We start from the raw sequence: 18,892 nt of genomic DNA on the forward strand, positions 1-18,892 counted from the left end.
CATTTCTCCATCAGATGTCCATCTGACATCAGATTCTCCATAGCATAAATTTTGATTTTGATTTTAGGCTTTTTTGGAGCTTCTCTAGAGAACCTAGTGTTTTACACATCTTTTCTTAGTAGACCATGCCAGATCTCACAATCATAAATCTATTTTTTTTCCTTTGAATTTAGTTTGGTTTTTTTTGATAAGCAGTGCATTCAAGAAAAGTATTTATTTATTGATGTGATATTTTCACATAAGGATGTAAAGATATCTTGTGTCTTTATCTTGTGAGAGTGACAGAAATTGACTATTAATTGTGGTTTGATGTTGACTCTTGGAAAATTCACATTTATTTGCAATCTTTTTATATTAGCAATATTTATCTTGGTAATTCTTCAGGATTTTACATGGATTATTTAACAGAATGTATTTGCTGTACATAATTTGTCATTTATATACATTATAAAAAAGACATGCTATTGCTGGCTTTTTTCTCTATTGTAGAAAAGTCTGCTAGAGATTGAAGAGAAACTGAAAGGTTTAAACCCTGTATCTGGGCCTCGAGGCAAAGGAAAAAAAATACTTATTCAAGAGATAGAAGATTCTGAAAATGGTGAAGGAAGAGGGAAAAATACAGAAGAATGTGAAAGACATGATGGAGATAAAAGTAATGTCTTATCATTTCCTGTTTTATTTTAACCTAAGGAACAAATCACTGTTTTTAAGATTGTAATGTTTATTCACACAATTCATCAATGTTTTCTTGCAAAGAATTTTGCCTGTTCAAGGACTAAACTTACATTGAATACTTAAAGTAGATCTGGGTGTGAAATCTAGAATCCAGTTTTATTACACATCTTTGTAATTCTTTCTAGAATGAGCATAACGGAGACAAATGGAAAATATTGCTATAAATTACCTACTTCCCTGTGCCCTGTGCAATTTTACACCTGTCCTTTGATGTGGACACAGTTAAAAATTTGTTCTGGTGAGAGAACATTTTGTGTTTCTGAGATCTTTCTGCCACACAGCTTTCCTGCCTTCCCATCAGCACACTTTTATTCTGCATTTTTCTTCCAGTGCTTGCATCAAAGGGTGTAAAAATGATCAAGTATAATTTGTCAACATCAGTAATTTTTGTTGTTTGTTTTGGAAATTTTTTGGGTTTTTTTTAATTGTAAGAGCCCATCTCAGTGCTGTGGATGTTTATATTAGAGATAAACAACATGTAATTCTTGTACTGGGTGTAGTTTACAAGCAGCTGAAGTGTGTCTCCCATTCCTGGATTAGTATGTGATTAACTGCTAGGCTCTTGGGATGAAGCCACTGGCATAATCAGAATCCATGGCTTGCAGGAGGAGGTGAGGCAGCAGGGGCTGGGAAGGCTCCTGTTAGCTGGTTGCTTTTAGATTCAGCTGCATTGCTGGCCTCCAGCCTGCAACAGAATAACATCCCTAGGCCGGTTTCACCCTTCTCCTTTGTGTTAGTTATGTTGGTTCTTTAAGGTATTGTGGCATGACAGCTGTGACTTTTATGTTTTCTGTGTTTTATCTTGAAACTAAATCAGTCCGTGGGTTTTGCAGCTTAGTCATGAATGTTGGACTGTACGTGTGTGATATAATAATGCATTACTGGCACACAAGATTAGGGAAAATACGTTTCTCCACATCAGTTGGTGTCTACCAAATCTCCTGAGCTAAAACCCTGGAAGAGAGGCTGCATCATGTCCCTAGCCTTAAATGTCTGTTCATTTGAGGTTGTTTTCTACTGTGAGCATTCAGATGACTGTGTGCCTTCTAGCTCCATAGGAAGACTTCCATTCTGTTGATGAAAGGTTAGGCCTTTAAACACAGGGAAGATCGTCATCTGACGCCAATGGCATATGTGTTCCTGTGATATGCATAAGTATTTCTGAGATTTAAGTGGCAAGCATTTTCATAGATTACTCTGTATTTTCTTGTACAACTGGAAACAAATATGAATTCAGTTCAGTTAATGAATAAAAATGTTCTGTGAATCTAACAGCAATAAGTAGATTAAACATCTAGTCCTGTAATCACAGGCAGTCCTGTAGTCCATGTACTCCAGCCATGTAGTCACATTTATTTCACATTCTAGTTGGTAAGCCTGATGCATTCCTACTAAACTTAAAATTTAGAGATTGGGAAAAAGAAAATCAAAATATTTTTTATTTTCTTTAGGGCTGAAGAGTTGATTTCTGAACTTTGAACAAAACAAAGTCTAAATAAAGTGTAGTCTCTCTTCATCTTCTGTCTAACCAATAGCAAAAGTAAAAAGAGCCCTTTCTGTACAATACAAATGGAAAATTGCTTGCATCATACAGACTATAAAACCCAGTATTCAAGCACTGCAAAACCTAAAAATCATGTGTGTGCTCGACAAAACACCTGGTATTTTGACATGTTATACCCTCAAGTTTAAAGATAAATTTATACATTTTAAATAGCCCCTTTTAACTGAGACAAATTTGTTGAGCTGTGTGGTATTTGCTTGATGCATTACAATATTAAAGAATATTTTATATATATATATATTATATTATTATATAATATTTGACACTCCTCGAACTTAGAATATTCCTGTTAGAGTATTCAGTGGTTTGGGTTTTTTTTTAGTTTTATGATGGTTCTTCCATTCTAAGTTTGTTATTTTAGTAATAACATAAATTAGAATTCTTTCTAGTGTGTGTTTGTTGTTGTTCTGGTCAAAATTCTGTCCAGAATTTTCAGTACTTTTCTTCAAATTCTCCTTGGAATTTATAATGTGTCTTGAATTTTTTTCCTTAAGAAAAGTTCAGAAGTATTGGTATTTTTTTTTTTAGCACAGAATACTGCTTTTGAGAATACATTTCTCTGTAGAGACCAGTACAGAAACGTTGTTTTTAAAGACTGAAACTAAAAGACAGTGAGAATTATATTTGAGAAGTATAGCTGTACATTTTTTGCATGCTGTTTACTCAGACCTGAAATATTTAACCAATTAGTATTACCCAGCAGCTAAACAAGGTAGCTATCAGCATTCCTATTGTCAGGGGGACTCCAGACTCCAGATGCTGTAAATGCTTCCTGTTTAATCCAGGACTGGTTCTGTGTACTTCATCTTTAGGAAGTTTCCTCCTGTATTCAGGAATTACACATTATTCACATTAGTACCATTTACATCACATATTATGTATCTGCCTTGCTTGCTTTTTTTTTTTTTTTTGTCTCTAGAAGCTGGGATGCTCTTTGACAGTGTTTTGCTATGTTTTGTAAAAGTTCATCCTATCACCTCTTTGTCTGTGACATTTAAATTTTTTTTCAGTTTTAATGTCCATAAAATGAAAGTATTTTAACATGTGTGTTAAGGAAGTTGTTAATATACTGGTGTTTCATTCATCTGCCCAGCAAACCTTTTACCACCATTCTCCCTGGCAAATAGACTTTAAACTTTTTTGGTATATTTGGCACCACCAATTACATGGATGGATGTATGTGTCAAATATAAATAATTTAATTTTTACAAAAAGGTCTGTGTGGGTAGATTTAGCCTATCATTGTTCCCACTGTGGAGTATGAACTTATTGTTAAACTTGGTATTTCAAAACAGGGACCTCAGCTAGGTAGAAGGCACTAAAGGATCTATTGTTTCTACCAATTTTATGCTTTTCCATCCTGGTCAGTTTAATTTCAGTAACATTTTGTATGTTTAAAAAAAAATTATTCCTTTCATTTTGGAGTTCTTCTGTATTGAGTCAGTGTCAGATGTTTTGTTAAAGTCAATTGAAAGTATCATTCCGGTATGTTGGAGGGATAAATACATCAGGTTAAGGGAAGGGGAAGATAGCATCTTAATAGTACCAAAAGGCAGAGTTGTTCTGTGAGAAGTGGTATCGAGAGTCAGGCTCTACAGAAATCTGTCTTTGAATACTGCGGTGGTAATTTGGTAGGAAATCAGCTGAATATAGAAGAGAGAGATTTTATTATCTAACACCCTTTTTCTTATTCTATGATTTTCTTCTGAATAAATTTGTAATAAATAACAGTGAAAGTTGAATAAGCACATGCATAAGCATAAAAGGGTTTTTGGCATGTTTAAATGAAATCTTCTTGAGAAGGATTTATAAGCTTTTATCCTGCATATTCTATATTATATTTGAGGAGAGTTTTGTATAACATTACTGGTTTGATAGTTTGTGATCTAATTTTAACATGCAAGCATTTGATTTGGTCGTGGAAGATCAAAGCGTCCGTGTTGTAATAGGCGGTATTGAAAGCGTTAATTTCAAGGTGAGCCCTGTACCATTCTGACACCTCAGGACAGGGGTTCCCATGTGCCCAGCAAGGGGAAATGAGGCTTCCTAGTGATCCCTTCTCAATAACAGCTGCAGGTTCCTTGTAAGTAGGAATTTTTCCGTGTCGTTAGCAGTGCTTTCTGAGGCAGATAAGCCCCCCTAGCGCTGGGATGCTGCAGGCGTCCCTGTGTAGCACCCCCGTGTCGCGGCGGGCCGATAGTTCGCGCTGATGATGCGGCTCTAACACCGCTCATTAACGCCTTTGCAGCCTCCGCCGCGCCAGCGGCAGCGCGGGCGGCAGCGGGGGAGCCCGCCATGGGCAACGCGCACAGAAAGTCCCACGGCAAAGGCGGCGGCAAGGCGCACGACAGAGACACGCACAAACAGAAGGAGCCCGCCGAGAGCGGAGGAAAAAAAGGCGCGTCGGAGAAGTCAGAAAAGCATTTGTCAGACCATGAAGGCGAAGTTAATGGCTATTTACGCAGTCATGAGAAGAGTGAAAGCGCCGAAGCTGAGGAGCTCTGCAGGGCGCATAGAGGAGGGTCTCAGTCGGCTGGTGGTGGCAGTTCCAATTCGCTTCCTCCTACTGCAGCAAAACTAAAAAGTGAAGGAAACGAGTTATTTAAGAGTGGACAGTTTGGAGAAGCTGTGCTCAAATACTCGGAAGCAATTGAGTGTGTCGCTGGTCTAGGTGAGTGTAATAATACCTTATACTTAAAATTTAGAACTGTTTAGAAGGTTTAAAGGAGCTACGAGTGAACGAATGTAGCCTGCCCCTGGATTTTTGACAGGAGTTGCCATGCGGTAAATCTTCCATCATTTCAGTAAACAATTCATATGACAGAAAATACAGGAAAATGAGTGAAATAATGTTTTAATTTTCTTGGGGTAGAGCTGTTGGCATTTATTTATGTTTGAATACTTACATATTCTAGGCGACATGATAAAAGAAAGCTGTTTAGAGCTTTGCAGTGTCAGCAGACTGCGTCACTGCAGTGCAACTTGGAGTATGCAAATCTTTAATTCTTTAGTGTAATTTCAGTAATACTATTTGATTTTAATTGTAACTTCTTCTAGGAGAACAAAGTCCAGACGATTTAAGTATCTTGTACTCAAACAGAGCAGCATGTTACCTCAAAGAAGGGAACTGCAGTGACTGCATTCAGGATTGTAACAGGTAAATTGAAACCTCCCATGTAGAACAACAACATTCCTGGTGATGATTAAACATTTTAACTGATATATTGCTAGTGCTGTTTGACTCAGAACAATATCAATAAAGTCTGATTCTCTGTCTAAATGACAGATACTTTTTTTAGATAAACAATCACGTGGAAACTAGGAAAGGAATAACTTTTAACTTACTGTTTAAGGACAATTTTTAAGCTTACTGTGTTCACAGAAATGCATAGCAGGATTAAAATTTTTAATATAAAAGCAGGTTTACAGTGGAATTCTGCAGTAGCTTCTGTATAAAACTTTTGTTAAGCCAGATGCTTATCACAGTATTAGAAATTACTTTGAGCACATGCGTGGTGTACGTGTGTGTGTTCTCCGTTGGTTTGTTGTTTTGGTTTGGGGTTTTTTAATATATACTTGACATAGTTATAAGTAGTAATTACAGCTGTTAAGGAATTGAGCTAAAATCCTTTCTGCTTATTGTGGCTTTTAAAGATAACAGGAGTTAGAGAAGATCAAACACCTTCAATAACTTCCAAACACTGTGTCCCACTAAATTATTACTGTACTTTTGATGTTTTGGGGTATTTGGTATTTCCATAGATTGAGTTTATAAAGCTGAGCCTCAAGGTATAGAAAAGTATCTTAGAAGAATTAGAAATCATGTAAAGTAATCAGTGGAGTTTTTTGTACAGCAGAACTCCACTGTTAAAAAAAAGCCCTCCAAAACTAAAAATAAAATACGCATGTACCTTTGTAATAGAAAGGTACAAAACATTTAACTTACTATATTTATATTCTACCTGACAGAATAAGTTCTCTGGAAAAAATACTCATTAGCAGTATTTTGTTAAAATAGATGCAGGATCACAGACAGCTGGCCAAGAAGACGTATTTAAGAGCATTTTTCTGTTCAGGAGGTTTGAAGTATGCAAAACTTTAGCTGGAATCAGTAATACAGAGATTTTAGGTTTTCTGTTCTTACCAATTAGAACCTTTTTATTCTTACTACCTAATGATAGTGTTCTTAATGTCATGCATATTTCGTGGATGCACAAGGACTCATGATGCTTAGTGGTAGAAGTAATACAGAGGTAGAAATAATTTAGAGACTGGGAAGCAGAATTGCAGACCTGCAAACATATGTAAATTAGGTGATGTCAAATAAATGTTCAGTAGGCAACACTATAATATATCATATGTAATATAATATATATTGCATAATTATATATATATATATATATTATAGCTCATCTACAAATAGGTTACAATTTCAAAGTAAAAAATTATGTAGGATTATATTAGTAGACACCTTCCCACGAACAGTGCTTGGCATTACAACAGGTTGCCCAGAGATGCTGGCAGAGATTTCCTTGGAGGGTTTTCAGCTCTATCAAGCCTCAAGCAACCTCGTCTGATCTGCAAGCTGGCTGTATCTCTAGCAGAAAGCTGGGATATCTCAGTCTGGATTGCTTTATGACTTCATGAAATCAAATTGTCTAGACTCATCTTAATTTCACTATTTCAAAAGTTTATCTTTAGCAAGTAAGATTGAAAAGAAGGTAGTCTTTTAGAAATAAAGCCTGTATGGGCTGCTTCTTATTGCTGGAAAAGTGTGTGGTGTTGGGAAGGAGTTCTGATTGTACAATGCTGAGCTTGGTGTTGACCAGGCAGACAATCAAAAATGTAAACAGACAAAAGATAGGCAAAAACCTAAAGTCCAGAGAAAAATAGGTCTATATTCCTGTCTTAATCAATGGGGTTTTTAAGTGCACACTTTCATTTAGGGAAGAACTTTCAGTCATGTAAGGAAAAGCACCATATACTTTAAATCCGTGTCAATCTAGGCATGACTTAAGAAAAATAGCTTTTGCTCTTAAGCAGGTGCCATTACATTAATCATATCTTGGTGATGAGAGCAGTTTTCCATCACCAAGATGGAAGACAGAGCTTTGAGTAAACTGTAGTAAAAACAGTAACAATTTCAAAACTGGGTGTCATTTAGGGTATTGATATGAACCACTCATACCCATTTTCCTTAGTTATTTTACTCTAAGTGCTATCTAAATCACAGAGTTACATATAGTGGTGTATATCATAAAATAGTTCTATTATTCTTATTCCAGTTACTCTTTTTCAATCCTGCATTTTTCTTTTTATTTTCCCAGAGCTCTGGAGCTTCAACCATTTTCCCTTAAGCCTCTTTTACGCCGAGCAATGGCAAATGAGTCAATGGAGCGGTATCGGCAGGCATACATTGATTATAAAACAGTGCTACAGATAGACAGCAGCATCCAAGCAGCAAATGATAGTGCTAACAGGTAACTCACACAGAAATTCTCTGATAACAGTCAACGTAGGAAAACAGAATTCAGATTTGTTTGTTTAACGTGCTTGCTCTATTTTGTACTGTCAGAGTTGTACAACTAATTCCTTATAGGTAGAGGATTGGCTGTTCTTTTCCCATAATTTCAGTTTTCCTCTCCTAGCAGTGCGTCCCTTTCATGTTTTTCAAAAATGTAGTATTTTAAATATTTTAAAGTTTTTTGGGTTTTTTTTCATAGTGTTTCTACTTGTCTTTCCTAACCTCTATTTTATACTATATGAAGTAATGCTTAAGGTCCGTGCCATTTCTCTGACATCCTGCTTCCTTTACGTATTAACAGTCTTTCTGTAGCAGTTGGAGATTTATGTGAAGTGTGAATCCTTCTGCATGCTGCAGTTGTGGAAATACCAAAGTAGCTTGATACAGTGGTTGGCTGCAAAGCTTAGAGTTGTAAAAAATATAATTAAATGTTATTTTCAAGTATTAATAATTTCAAATGCCAAGATAAATGTTTGAATTTCTCTAATTATATTTTAATATTATAAAGTTGAAAACAGAACAGCCATTAATTACTGAGAAGGAACCCACATGCATGTGACTTTTACAATGGAATCTAGTATATTTTTGTTTCTTCCTAAGGCAAGGCCATGAGCACTTGCACTATTCATCAAAGTCCATAATAGCTTTCTTTAAATTCTGTTTATTTGACCAGAGGAAATGGTGACACTTGATAATCTCATACAAGTCCTATTTTTTTGATAACATGAAAATTCTTAGTGATCCTCTGTATCTCTGGTGATAATAGATTGGATTGGTGGAACTGCTTATCCTGGTACCTCTGTAATTATTACACTTTTTAAAAATCTCATAGGCTTATTTTATCTGCAGATACTCTTTTCATATTTCTCCTTGACTTGGAACTTGCTTAGTAATAAGCTTATTTCCCTTTTCCCCTTAACACTCTTCCTTTTCTCCTCTCTAGGCCTTCCTTATGTTTTTAGCTTCACTGCTCATTACTCTTTTCCTTCCTGGCAACCCATCACCTTATTTCAGCTGCTTCTTCCTTCTTCTCTTCTGCTGGTAATTCTTTTTTGCTTGCGAATTATTAGTTTCTAAACCACAGACCTCCTGTGTAATTGAACTTTATTTTTTAAGAAATATTTTATCATTTGAAACTTCAAGTGAAACTGTACTAAAGCTTTCATTTTCATTTCCAAAGTAAGAGATGAATTTTAAAAAAAATGACTGCCTTTTAACTTAAAGAGACTATCCCAAAGGTAGCATTTTTTGGCATTTTTCTATATTAGGAGAATCAGATCTTAACAACCCTCTTTTATTGGAGGATTTCTTGGTTTTTAATTTTCTGTGGGAATTGGATAGTGATGCTGTAAGATGCTGACAGGAAATATCCATCATCCTACTTGTGTCTGAGGGTGGGTTTGCTAAACCATGTTGAAGCTTGTCTCTATGTGCTTACATAGTTAAGCAGACTTTCCAAAAACCTTGGAATCAATTGCATATTTTTAATATTCACATAAAAGACAAGGATTTTTAATATCAAGCCTTTACCTGATCATTTTGCAATCAAAAGGAAATAATTAATTAAGAGTTTAGGTACATAATGGAAACAAGTATAAACACTTATTTGAGTGTTTATTGTGTTGATTAGCTTATGTTAAATTGTGTCTTTTATTGGTTCCTGAGGTGATTTTTTTTTAGATAAACTGGAAGAACTGACACTTTAAATGATGTGTGCCAAATGACTGGAAATTGAATTTCAAGCATGCTTTTAATTAGTGGCATTTTCCTAGGTTTGTGATCATCAGTGTATCTCCTACTTTGTGTATTTTAATTTCCTCTTGAGTGTTTCATTATTTGTTTTTCTCTGTTAGAAATAAAGAAGCTCTAATGTATGGGAATATATTCATGCATTTCCTCCTACTAAATTGAAGTTTCATTCCAGTTGTCCCAATTCCTTTAGTATCAGTGAGCAAATTGCATGCAATAGCTTGGAAGCTGTTTTTACAAAGTCCCATGTGAGTCTATACTGCAGAAAGAAATTTGTTATCAGCTCCAGAACTGCATGATTGTTGGGTCAAGTCAGGGAGTTGGTGGTGGGAAAAGAGTGTATTTGTCCCAGCTTATTCATGAGACACCTGTGCTTTTTAAACTAATCGTGGCACACAGGTATGCATTTTTGCAAAGGATTCTGCTTACATTGTGATATTACAAGAAGTCAGTTGATCATCAGATACTGCAGGATTCTTTCTGCATATTTTGATGAATTGGAGTTTTTTCTTCCGACTTTTTAAGCCCATTATGATAAATGAGAATACTAAGTCAATATGACTCTGGTTTCCTGTAGAACTACTCCATTACTTCCTCTGGGAAATACCTGAAGTTAATTAATTGACATGTTAATATGAAGCGTACTGTTTGGTTGCCTAAAAAAACAACATGAGTAAATCTTTGGGTTGTTCAATTTATGGTGGTGTGCCACATTTTTTCTTAGCAATTGAGTTCAGGCTATTATTAAAATCTTGGAGTTTTAATAAAATTAGAGCAAAACAGTACTTGGACAAGCCACATAATTGATATGTCCTCTAAGATATTTGAGAATAGTACAGGGCCCTGCCAAGGGCATGTGCAGTTAACATACATTAAAATAGTCTTTTTGATCACTTAGGTAACAAATAAAGCAACTACATTATACTATGGAATGTGGTATTTTGTGAATGAAGAAATTAACTTTCAAGTCAAAACCACATGTTTTTTATGCAGCATAGTGTAAGATGTAAACTTGCTCATTATATAGCTCTACAAACAGACTTCTTAGTCTTTATCATTCTTTAATGTAATTTCTGTTTCACATAAAGGAGATTAGAACTGGTGCTGCTTCTTGTATAAGTTTTTTGATCAGACCACAATGGGAAACGAATATAGTTTTGAGTGCTCTGATGCAAACTATTACACAGACACTTTTTTTTTTAAATAGCTGTTATTCTTAAAAAGAACAAAAGTAAATAAGAAAACTCTATTGGGTAATTTATGTTCATTCTGTGTTGTTCTTCATGTCACTGTCAAGGTTCTTAATTTTTTTTTTGGATGTGTGTTCATGTAGTATGTTTCTCACACCTGTGTTAGGTGGAAATGCACCTGATACAAAAATTTTGAGTTTTATTTCCTGTGGTATCCATGTGACTTGCATTGCTAATCAGTTCAGAATTTTCCTTTGTTAAATTACAAATCAGACTTTTTACCAGTTGAACTTGATTCTTAAAACCATTTGGAGATCAGGAGGTGTTTATCACACTGTTACTCTTATAATTGATTTTTTTTTTAACACTACAAAATTTGTAATGGAAACATGAAATCTTAAATGGCTTCACTTACTGTGTCTACTTTTGTCTTTCTCCAAAAGAGAAAAAGGCAGTGGGAAACTCCCACTCAAATAGTTTTTGGATTGAGCCACATATATGTGGAAATAGTTGACACATATAATATGTGTTGGTTTAAGAAGGACTAAACTAAGTTTTTATATGTAATTAAAATATTTTAAATGGGGATTGATCAATACATTTCTCACTATATAACTGTAAAATGCAACTTAATGCAGACTACTTTGTGATCTGCATTGCTTTTTTTAGACAGTTGTTGTGGAAGAGGTTTCATTTGACATTTGCAAATTTAAGAATTACATTTTTCCTGAGAATACTGTAATCTACACTGCATACAAATAACACCTCTGAAGAGCTGAGAAGTGTAATGAAAGTAAATACTTGGATATATTTTTTTAATTTCTTTACTGGATTCTAGGCAGCATTTAAGAGCTCAGTTGTAGAATCAGTCATTGGCTTAAATATTTACAGATCATAGAAGTTGAAGTCAGCTTGTCTTATAAATGCCAGCGTAATACTCTAAAGTGGAAAAAGTGTGAATCTTACATGCATGAAATACTGTTGACTGCTGTGATAATATTTTTCAAATTAGCATTAAGGATAATTGTTCAGGTTGTTGTGGTTTGTTTTTTTTTTAAATTGTAACATTGCAGTGCTGAATTGGCTGTAAGTTATTAAAGTGTGAGTAAAATATATGAAAAGTCATGTTGGTGGGGCTGTTCTTTTTCAGAATAACAAAGACTTTAATAGATCAGGATGGTCCCAGTTGGAGGGAGAAATTGCCACCAATTCCAGTTGTTCCAGTTGCTGCTCAGCTACACAGGTGGGATGGAGGAAGCCTTCCTTCAGAGAATAAACCAAGTACTACAGACCTCAACAGAGAAGAACAATTGCAGATGAATCGTACGTATAGCTAATGCAAATATACATTCAGAAAATAAACCTAATTAGAAAATTGAATACATCTTAACAATGTCAAAGACACTGCTTTAGAAAATAGTTATTAAGAGACCTTTGTTAAAAGCCAGAGTAAATGACTGTCATTTATGTAATGGAGTTCAGTGTGCTTTGTGAAGCACAGTTACGGTAACTTTTTTTAAACTAAGTGATGCAGTTTGCAGCATGTAATTTCTGAAGTTATATAAAATCAGCAGAAATACTCATTGGTGAAATATCAGGATCGCCAAAGCCCAAGTGCTGGCCCTACACAGGACACCCCAAGGGTCACACCATGAGCCTGAGAGCATTGTCCAAACCCTCCTTGAACTCTGTCAGCCTTGTTGCTGTGACCACTTTTCTGGGGAGCCTGTTCCGGTGCCCAACCACCCTCTGGGTGAAGAAACTTTTTGTGATATCCAACCTAAACCTCCCCTATCTCCACTTCCTTGAGTCCTGTCACTGGTCATGAGAGTGAAGTGCCTGCCCCTCTTCTTCTCCTTGTGGGGATGTTGAAGACCTCAGTGAGGTCTCCCCTCAGTTTCCTCTGGGCTGAACAGACGAAATGACTTCAGCCACTCCTCATACTGCCTCCCCTCCAGACCCTTCACCATGCTCATGGCCCTCCTTTAGATACTCTCTAATGGCTTAGTATCTTATATTGTGGTGCCCAAGCTGCCCTCAGCACTCACTGTGAGGCTGCCCCAGTGCAGAGCAGAGCAGGACAATCCCCTCCCTTGCCTGCCTGGCCATGCTGGGCCTGATGCCCCCCAGGACAAAAGTGTCAGTGGTTTCTCTGGCATCATAATACAGTTACAACACAGTTTTCCCCCAGAAAAGCCACCACCCACACAAACACCCAGCTTTGGCAGAGGACATGTAGGAGACACCTTTCAAAGATGTTCTGGATTTGTCTGTACGTAATCACTAGGAAATCTAGGAAACCAACTTCCTTCCTGACTTTTTTTGTCCCTTCATTGCAGTTTCCATTTTTCCCCTTCAGTAAATAAGCTCTGTGATTCAGTTGTTACTGACATTAATACTCCCTTTGCAAAAGCTTTAACCCTATCACTCCTTATTCAAGTATTAATTGGTTTCTCTTTGAGTTTATTTCAATATAAAGTATTATTGAAGATAATCTCTCCTCAATTAACAACAGGGTTGACTGCAGTTTGTAACTGGGCTGTTGGCCAAATACATACCAGTCATGGGATTCTCTCTCTGTAGTGCATTACTGCCATACTGAGTGTCCTCCAAGTGCTTGGCAGCATTTTGATGCAAAACACATCTCAGTCTATTTCAAATAGCACAGGCTTTGGTTAGGCTTTGTTTTTAGAAATATTAAACAGTAACCGTGTGACTGTTTTCACTGAAGGCTGACTCTTAAGGTTCTGGTTGCCTTCTCAGGCCTCTCCTTCATCAGTGAGACCTGACATTTATAGGCTGGTACTGAAAGTTTGCCAGCAATAATGTTCAGTCAGTAGTTTAACCTTACTGACACTTTTTTGCAACAATTGTGTTGCAGCTTGAGTCATAATTTGGTTGTGTGTTTCATGTAGTTTATTTTTTTCCCCAAGTCCACATGTAGTTTTCTGGCATAGGAAACCACCATGTTTTTATAAAATAACTCAATTAGTTCAATTGTTAAAATTGTTGGTTATTTAGTGTTGAAAACCTGAAGCTTGGCAGGGGGCTCATATTCTTTAGCACAGTGCAAAAATTAGATTATTTCCTTATGATTTACTTAGAGCTATGTTGCTAATTACTGTTTGCTCACAACAGAATCATGAAGCTGCAGTTGGGATCAGCTTTTCACTGCAAACTCAGCTAAAAACTGTAGCCTAACACAAAAGCATCTGCAGCAAATGATGTGGAATTAAGAAGGAAAGGCAATTATGGAATAACACAGTATTAATGAAGAAAATAAAGAGCATAGTTAGGTCTAGTTTGTAGTTAGGTGTGGTACCCACGTTCCTCACTGCATGTTTTAGAAATAGTTCTTCAAAGGATATTACTGATGTATCCCTAATGCCAACTGATGAGATTTGTTGGTCATTGCCAGTTTAGCATAGTAATTGTGGTAGTTGATTGCAAAGAGAATACTGGATCAAATTACGGCCGTCTTGGTGTGATGGTGGAGATCTGGAAGGCTTTTAATCCTGCTGATTAAAACTCCACCATTTTAAGTAAAAGCAGGGTCTCAGTGGACACAGGTAGGCCCTCTCTTCCACACAGAAACTGGGAAAAGCTTAGAGCTGTCTGTTGCATTCCCATTATTTTCAGCAGAGTAGTAACACTGGTGGATGGGGAAGTATTTGGTGAGCCAAATGTAGGTCTGGTCATGCCTTTGTTGGAGCAGTAGGGGAGGCTTGGGATAGGAATGGCCAACTGCAGAGTGACAGAGGCCAAGCATTAATCCTTAGTCTGCATAGATCATTCAGCCACCCTTAATAAACTGACCTTATGTAACACTGTGATCCTTTTGTGTTGTAGGTGAGGAAGCTATGGAAAAGTTCAAGAGGTTGAAAAATGAAGGGAATGATTTTGTAAAAACAGGTGAATATGAGAAAGCTGCAAATAAATACAGTGAGTGCATGAAGTTAAATACTGAGGAATGTACTGTCTACACTAACAGGTAAAGATCCAAAAGCTAATGCTGTTTTGTGGGATAACAGTAGTTGTATTTTCTCATTTCAAATAGGGATTTTGCATCCCTTCACTCATTGTTGTGGAAAAGGGATTTTTTTCTACTTGGTAAGAGTTTATAACAACAAAACAGATTTCTTGTAAAAACATTTTTCCAGGGGAGCAAGTATTAATGTCATGATATGTATCTTAAAATGTTCTATATAAATAGAGTAAGCAATAGGAGAAGTTATAATTAGCATAGCATTTTGAAGCATTTTTGAGATATTTTTTAAGAATAGTGGTATGATTTGAATGAAAAATGACGTGCAGTAGCAATATTTCGGACATGAAGAGTAATAATTCAGATAAAATGTGTGCATTCTGAGAAAATAAAAGTAAGAACACAGTCATACATTGGCATTATTTTAAAGGTTGACCTAATTCAGCAGTGTAATTCTTTATGCTGTAATCTTATCAGCTTCTACAAACTAAGAAGGATTTGATTAGACCAGTACTTGAATAGGAGAGTTCCAAGTAATAATTAGGTACAGAGAGCAGTGTTGTTTATTTAATCCAGAGCACTTTTTTACCCAGAATGGCTGTATAAAATCCATTTACATTAACCACTGAACTATCATATTGTACTAACATTTTTAAAATACTTGCATATCTGCTTAACTTCAAGCATTAGTCATACTTGAATTTTGACCTTTATTGCAGGAATTGGCCTTCTCTAAATCCATCCAGTGATGTTCTTGATAGTTAATGGTTTTATGTACTTTAAAAAAAATCACATTGAGACTGAACTGTTTGAAGTATTGTAATTAACATTTATGAGTCAGAAGATGTTGCCACTAGAGTGCTGTAGAATTTACTTATATTGCAGTATATTCTGTTTTCTGTGTTAGAGCTCTCTGTTACTTGAAACTGTATAAATATGAAGAGGCTAAGCGGGATTGTGATCATGTTCTTCAGATAGAAGATTCTAATATTAAAGCTTTTTATAGAAGAGCACTAGCGTACAAAGGATTACAGGTGAGGAAAAAGAACATGGCAGGTATTCTTAAGCACTTCTAAACTTGCTTATCCTCTTCAAAGGCAATAGGTAGTTGCTGTGAATGGATGAATACAAAGTACTCAGTGTGATGATTTAATACTTTGTAGAGCATTAGGCATACATAAAACATTACATAAATATTTTTGCTACATAAAAACCTGCATGTTGATGTAATAATTTGAGAAAATACAGGAATATTGCAATAAAAAACGATTGACTGGAGATTGGTTAAGCGAGTTTCAAATCTGTTCTAATGTTCTAGTATTCTCCTTCTGGGTATCCCGGTCTGTTCTATCTGTCAAAGAGTTTACTATAACTTTGCTGATGACAAATGGATTCTTGCCAAGCCTGTCTTCATCTGTCCAAACTAAAATCTCAAGCTGTCTTGGCATCTGCTCATATTTAAGTATCATTTTAAACCAGGGTTTTAATTATGGTAGTTTTCTCTCTCCTTCCCCAAATGCATTACAGCCCTTTGTCAGTACTGTACTTTGTCATTCTGTGGCAGTGTCAGCACTCAGCCTTTTCCTTCCCATCTGCACGGTGGTGGTGTCTCTACAGTGCTCCTCTTTTGTAAAGTTTTTAGAGTATCCTTTTACTTGATCATCATGAATGCAGACACATTGTTCATATCCATCCTGAATGTAACTTCAAATCTCATGTTCCATCACTTGAACCGTGTCGTTGTTTGTCCCTCCCTCTAGTGGTTCCTCATCTTCAGTGATGTTAAATTAGCCTTTACACTCCATAATTCTTCCACAGCAATCCTTGCTCTGCCTGTCAGCTCTTACTTGCTATTGAATTACCAGCTTCTCGCTCTGTAGGCTCACAATGGCAGCTCTCATCACCTGCTTTGTAATAAATTTGGAAGTATCTTTAAACAAGCATCTGAAGTGCTGTCTTCCACATTGCAGGAGTGGACTGGAGGTGCACTAAGTTTCATCATTGTCCTTCAGATGAATGGACACTTACTCAGACCTCCATTATGTTTGATGCCTTAACAAAAAATTACCTGATGATGTCTCAGTTTACAAATCACCTGAGAAGCTGTTTGTGCTTAGCAGCATACCAGCCTATTCTCATCCTGTGTTATAATTCCACATGCAAGTCCTGGGAATGTGATGTATTTGTTCCTCTGTTGCAGTAGCTATGAAATTTTCAAAGTGTGAAAAGTCCTAATTTTGTGTCATGTTTTTTCCTATAAGTGTGCTGAGCTACCTGGTATTAATCATCTCTAACCTTATATTATTGAACTTGATAAAAAGTCAGTATAAAAATGAGTACGTAGTCATTCTACCAGACAGAAAAAAGGGTATTACAGACTTGTGAAGAAGGTCAAGAACTGGAGAAGGAACTTTTGCTTTTTTGCATATCCTAGAAAAAAGCCTGATTTTTGTATTATTGAAGACAACCTGAAACATAGTGTTCATGAACTCCTTCAGAACGGTCTGAACTGGGGACTCCCAAAATGTTTTGTTGTAGTTGGTTTTAATGCCTTTGTTATTGCTCATTTCAGGGATGAAAGTGATAGATAAAACCAGAGAACATGACAAAAATGAGCTGAAGTTGACAAATGACTGTAATAAAAAATTGTATGAGCTAATGGCATGTAGTTTGGCAAAGACCTAGCTAAGGTGTTATTTGTATGTAGTTAGACACACATTTAACTACAAAAGCTGCAGTGAAATTTAATGTAGTAATTGAAGGGATTTTTTTACAGATTTACGGAGATGTAGTTAAGGGAAGATCAGGAAGAAGTGTTAGTGAGATGCCTTAGGTCCTGTATGGCATCTCCTGCAGCTGGTAGTCCACTCTTGTTCTGGGTACAGTCCCGTTGTATGATTTTTATTGGGCAGTCAGGCAGGCTGCGGTTTTAAATTCAGTAGAGTTGGTTGCTGACCCTTGTTACTATTTCCAGATGTCTGTTCTAGAATCTCATTTCTCTATCATTGTGAATCCTCACATCTGTAATTCAAATTATTTAGCTTAATCAGTAGTGGATTTCTGATGAAAGGAACCTGCCCCTTTGTGCATTCCTTTATTAGGAATACATAATTCTCATTCTCTCACTCTTCCTTTGTGGCCTAGTGGGCTTCAGTTCACTACTGATGTCCTGCAGCCTCTCTGCCCCTTGAACATTGGCCACCAATATGAAACAAAATGTGGGAAAGGGTTTGAGTGACTTGGACACTGGCTCCTGTGTTACAGTTGAGGTGCTGAGGAAGTACCTCAGGTGGTACATGAAGATCTTTTTTTCCATGATAATACACATGATTTAATAGTAACCTTATGATGCTGCTTGGGAACAGAAGAAATACTAGACCACTCACACAATAAATTATGTTGTTCTTTTACTATCTGCATGGTCTTTTACTGTTTGCTGCTGCATTTCATCTTTATTTTTGATACTCCAGCCCTTGAGATGTCTTCATTTTCCTATGTGATAATTCCAGTCTTCCTCAATTGATGCTATTAACTTTGTCTCTCCAGACCATTTAGACTAAAATATAGTAATTATACAGAAAAAATGTGAAATAAAAGCATTAAACAAATTACAAGACTGATTATTGAGGAACTGTAACCTAATGCCACTCTGTCACTGTGTTTGTCCTAATCTTGTTTACCCAGAGGTCAACATAATTGCAGTCTACTCAAGTATGAGCAAAATTTCACTGTAAGAGATGCTCTATTGGATTGAAGCCCAGAAATATTAGGTACATATTTAATCGAAGCTCAGTTTAACTCTCTTAGTGGCAAAGCAAGTAGGCAAACTTGCTGAACTCAACATTATATTAATTGTGAAGCAGTGTTACACTGTAAACAATTATGCTTAAAAGCAGCAAACTTCAATAATTTGCTCTCTGATACAGGGAACAGAGAATTAATTATCTGAGAATTAATTATTTTTATTATATATTTAATTGGAAGTATTTAGTCATAGTATTAACTCTGTCTCATTTCCTTTTTCCCCTCTAATGATAAAAAAATCTAAATACTATCAGTATTTAGATTATTTTTGTCTACCTAGTGTCCAGATCCCAATATTTTTACGTTTCTTATTTGTAAAGGACAGTATAGTACTTCAGATG

General features: G+C 36.1%; 1 protein-coding gene across 2 annotated transcripts in view; it reads left to right on the top strand.

Annotated features, from left to right (window-relative positions):
- Nucleotides 1–18,892, top strand: part of SPAG1 (sperm associated antigen 1) — a 38,373-nt gene that overhangs the window by 15,705 nt on the left and 3,776 nt on the right. For both annotated transcript variants that reach the window (XM_015617595.3, XM_015617593.2), the window contains exons 10-16: nucleotides 490–652; nucleotides 4,548–4,970; nucleotides 5,357–5,456; nucleotides 7,627–7,779; nucleotides 11,913–12,085; nucleotides 14,612–14,753; nucleotides 15,655–15,781. In XM_015617595.3, coding sequence (XP_015473081.1) covers nucleotides 490–652; nucleotides 4,548–4,970; nucleotides 5,357–5,456; nucleotides 7,627–7,779; nucleotides 11,913–12,085; nucleotides 14,612–14,753; nucleotides 15,655–15,781 — 1,281 coding nt within the window. The remainder of the gene's footprint in view (nucleotides 1–489; nucleotides 653–4,547; nucleotides 4,971–5,356; nucleotides 5,457–7,626; nucleotides 7,780–11,912; nucleotides 12,086–14,611; nucleotides 14,754–15,654; nucleotides 15,782–18,892) is intronic.

This window comes from Parus major, chromosome 2 (genome assembly GCF_001522545.3).
Source record: "Parus major isolate Abel chromosome 2, Parus_major1.1, whole genome shotgun sequence".
Classification (NCBI taxonomy): Eukaryota; Metazoa; Chordata; class Aves; order Passeriformes; family Paridae; genus Parus; species Parus major.